Source organism: Otolemur garnettii, unplaced genomic scaffold (assembly GCF_000181295.1).
Source record: "Otolemur garnettii isolate 467f Iridium unplaced genomic scaffold, OtoGar3 scaffold00022, whole genome shotgun sequence".
Taxonomy (NCBI): Eukaryota; Metazoa; Chordata; class Mammalia; order Primates; family Galagidae; genus Otolemur; species Otolemur garnettii.
The window spans coordinates 2,087,535-2,092,155 of NW_003852417.1; the positions used below are offsets into that span (position 1 = coordinate 2,087,535).

General features: G+C 38.4%; 1 protein-coding gene across 1 annotated transcript in view; it reads left to right on the plus strand.

Annotated features, from left to right (window-relative positions):
* Positions 1–4,621, plus strand: part of CPSF3 (cleavage and polyadenylation specific factor 3) — a 47,114-nt gene that overhangs the window by 9,552 nt on the left and 32,941 nt on the right. Inside the window, 3 exon segments of the mRNA XM_003787380.3 lie at positions 1,349–1,636; positions 2,915–3,004; positions 4,136–4,286. Coding sequence (XP_003787428.1) covers positions 1,349–1,636; positions 2,915–3,004; positions 4,136–4,286 — 529 coding nt within the window.

Below are 4,621 nucleotides of genomic sequence, written 5' to 3' on the forward strand. Positions count from 1 at the left end.
AACTCCTGGGCTCAAGTGAGTCTCCTGCCTCAGCCTCCCAAGTAGCTGGGACCACAGGCGCCCGCCACAGCACCTGGCTATTTTTTGGTTACAGCCATCATTGTTGTTTTGGCAAGCCTGGGCTGGATTCGAACCCTCCACCTTAGGTATATATGGCTGGCGCCTTAGCCACTTGAGCCACAGGTGCCAAGCTGCCCATTTTGTGTTTTTATTGTGTTTTTTAATTTTAGAATCCTGCTCCTTATGTTGAATATTTTGTTTTAAAATAAAGTGCTCTCTTTTTGTTCACAAGAATGTCAATGAATTATTAATTCATTAACAAAGTCATTAAATGCCCATTTTGTGTCTAGCATGTTCCTGACTGAAGTCTTCATGTAATTTTTATATTCTTTTCAATCTTTGTCAAACTTACGTGAACTTTATGATAGAAATAGTCTAAATAGGATTTCGTAATTTTTAAAAAATTTAAAACTAAATGCATTATTCAGCAGTATATATTGAATTCTTATTTTGGATTATTTGATCAGAGAAAATTAAATTAACTGTCTTAAGTGAAAAAGTTCCCTAGGGGAGTTCTTACTCGCTCTAAGAGGAATATCCACACCTCTAACAAAAAGTTTGGAATGTTTGTATGATGCCTACAGCATAAATTAACTTTCAACAGATGACAGCTTAATATATGTATTCCAAGAGTAGCTAAAATGCTATTTATTATTCTTTAAATATAAACACAAAGGGCTAGTTATCCTTACTAATATTAACACTGGTTAACACTTACATAATGCCTATCAGACACCAGGCACAGTCCTCAGTTCTTGATATACATTAACCCATTAAATCTAAACCCTAACTCCTGATATAGGTTCTGTTATGAATTCCATTTTACAGATCATGAAACTGAGGCACAGAGAGGTTACCTTATTTGCCTAAAATGGTGACAGTAAAAGATAGAATTGGGATTCGAACCCAAATAGTCTGGCTCCAGAGTCTGTGTCCTTAACCACTATTCTCTCTTGCTTTTTAGGAATTGCATTAACATAATTTTTAGGAGAAAAGTTATGGTAGACTTTGTAGAAAAATCTTTTCACATCCCCATTGAGAAATCTCTGTCCCGGTTCAGTGTATGTGAATGTGTTATATCTCTCAGAAGTGTTGGGGCAAAAACAAAGGTTGAGAAATACTATTTGGGTATTTTGTCCTAATTTACTATGTGTATTACTTAAAGTTAAGAGTTCTTTGAACTTAGTATCTTAATTTACTGTATGCTTTGCTTTTTAAAATCAATTTTGTAGGTATTCACTTAAAACAGAGAAAAAATTACACAAAACATCTGAGTGATTCTAAATAGCATAATTTATATAGTATATTTTTAAGAAAATCTTCATGGATATATCATCCCCAGACATCAAAGACTTAAAAAAATCTTAATTCCTTTTGCTGGCATCTTTCAAAATTTAGTAACATATCAGCAGACGACATGCTGTATACTGAGACAGATTTGGAAGAAAGCATGGACAAGATTGAAACTATCAACTTTCATGAAGTTAAGGAAGTTGCAGGAATCAAGTTTTGGTGTTACCACGCAGGCCATGTCCTGGGAGCCGCCATGTTTATGATTGAGATCGCGGGCGTGAAGGTACCTCTGGCTCTGGCACTTTTCTCCCCAAGAGAAATCAGTGCAGAGCTTTGTGCCATCGGGGAGTATTTAAGATAAAAATTCCCTAAGACTTACCTAGTGCCAAAACACTGAAACATAAGATAAGAATGAGATTGATACTTTTCCTTTTAAATATTGTAATTCCTACTGCCGTTATAATACTTTCTACATCAAGACAGAGTAAAATGAGCATCTCAAAGAGTAAGTTCCCTCAGGCTCCATAGGATTAATTTCTTTTCAGTGTCCTTTAGGCAGCCTATTAGGGAAGAGCTCTTTGTGGCTGCATCAATTTAAAATTAAAGCACAATTGGGCAGTACTTGTGGCTCAGAGGAGTAGGGCGCTGGCCCCATATGCCAGAGGTGGCGTGTTCAAACCCAGCCCCGGCCAAAAACTGCAAAAAAAAAAAAATTAAAGCACAATTTAGTATTCATGTCCTTTTGATGGCTTGAAATTCACAGATAAGCCCCTAGCAAAGTGGGCTGTAAGAGTGAGGGAGGTTAATTAGGAAAGGTCATTGTAGCCAGCCTTAACAAACTTCTGAACTTGTGGGTGGGTGGACTGATAGGTGTCTAGACTCTGGAGCAGCGGTTCTGAACTCAGGCTGCACATTTGAATCACTTAGGGAGCTTCTAAAAAGCATCTATTGAACGGAATCCGAGGTGTGGCTTGGCCTTTTTGAGTTTTCTTGGTAATTCTAGAGTGCAGCTAGAGTTGAGAACAAATACTCTAATATTGTCCTAAGTGTTTTATAGCTGCTTATACATTTGAAACTTTTACACATTGAGTTGTACAGTGTATCATTAAACTATAATTCTTGCAATTCGTTCCAAGGAACAAAAAATAAGCAAGATACGGTACAAATGCAGATCTGATTTCTCATTTGGACTTTGGCTTGTACTCTCTTATGATTTTATCTCCCATGTAGACCGTGTTCCCATGTACCTCACTAAATTCCTTTCCTTATCAGCATGCCCTTTTTCTCTAAGAAGTTTCTCAAGTTTCTTAATAAAATATAGGTCATTTTTGTGGGATGATTCTGGGAATATGCTGTCCCCATTAATTAGATTAAATAATCAAACCACTGGAGGTGGTTACCTAAGTTATCATTTTGCATTAGATACAAGCATTGCATCTACGTTTCAGCACTTCTAGGCTATTTTTTTAACTGCACTTTTAGATTTTATGAGCTTAATGTATTCACTAGCAAAACGAAGCCTTCCCCTAATCCTGACTTTCTTGTTTTCCCTTTCTCATAGCTTTTGTACACAGGTGATTTCTCAAGACAAGAAGATAGGCATTTAATGGCAGCTGAAATTCCTAATATTAAACCTGACATTCTTATCATTGTAAGTATTAATGTAGTGTATTGTAATTAATGTAAAATGAGCAGAATTTTTTCTAGTGGAAAAAATATTGTGACATCACTTTCATAATATGTTGGATATAAATTTGTCTGTTTTCTCAGGGTTTTTTTTTTTTTTTTTTCTTTTTGAGACAGGGGGTCTCTCTGTCATCCAAGCTGCAATGCGGTGACATAATCATGATCATAGCTCACTGCAACCTCAAACTCCTGGGCTCAAGCAATCTCACCTCAGCTTCCCAAGTAGTTGGAACTTATAGGCAGTGCCACAACACCTGGCTAAATTTTAACTTTTTTTGTACAGACAATGGACTCCTGACCTCAGGTGATCCTCCCACCTCAGCTTCTCAAAGTGCTGGGATTACAGGCATGAGCCAGTGCACCTAGCCAAGATTTATTTGTTTAACCCTCAGAAAAAGTTGTTATTTTCATGATATTATGTTATTTCACTTTATAGTAGTGCTTCTTAAAACTTTAACGTGCTTAGGAATCCTCTCGTGATATTGTTAAAATACAGGTTCTGATTTGTAAGCCTGGGCTGGGGCCTGAGAGTCTGCACTTCTAACAATTTCCCCAGAAATGCCGGTGCTGTTGGTCAGTGGGCCATACACAGTAAGGCTTTAAGTGATATTCTGAAACAGAAGTATAAGAAACAATATTTCTGAATTAAAAACTGACTTAATCAGTTTTTAATCAGAGGTGGGAGAAATATCCTTCCCTCTATCCCCATGGGAAGTAAAATAGTTTAAACATAATAATAATGACATAGGGGAGAAGATAATTCTTAGGCTACTTCCTGGTTTCATTTTCTAAAAAGGCCTTACTACTTAGATCTGAATTCTTGCACTCTTTTTTTTTTTTGGTGGTTTTTGGCCGGGGCTGGGTTTGAACCCACCACCTTTGGCATATGGGGCCGGCGCCCTACTCCTTTGAGCTACAGGTGCCTCCCAGAATTATAGCACTCTTGTTTGGTCTTCTTTCCAAGTAATATAATAATATGTGTTCAGGTAAATGGTATTTAAATGGAGAAATGAATTACATACTTTACTTTAGCATTTCATTGATGTTAAACTTTCAAATTCCTGTCTTAGTCTCACAGTTCTGATGTGTTACTTAGGAATCTACTTATGGGACCCACATCCATGAGAAACGTGAAGAGCGAGAAGCAAGATTCTGTAACACTGTCCATGATATTGTAAATAGAGGGGGCAGAGGTCTCATTCCTGTCTTTGCTCTTGGAAGGGCTCAGGAGCTGCTCTTGATTCTAGGTATGATGTTTCTTTTTTGTCATTTTCTCAAGATAATAACACGGGCTTGGGTAAGTCATCCCACCTTTCTGGGCTCTGGTTTCTTCATTTAAAAATTATGATCTGGGGCTAGTAAGAGCCCAGGGAAGCGGGCTCGGCGCCTATAGCTCAAACGGCTAAGGTGCCAGCCACGTACACCTAAGGTGGCGGGTTCGAATACCCAGCCCGTGCCCGCCAAACAACAATGACGGCTGCAACCAAAAAATAGCGGGGTGTTGTGGCGGGCGCCTGTGGTCCCAGCTACTTGGGAGGCGGAGGCAGGAGACTCGCTTGAGCCCAGGAGTTGGAGGTTGCTG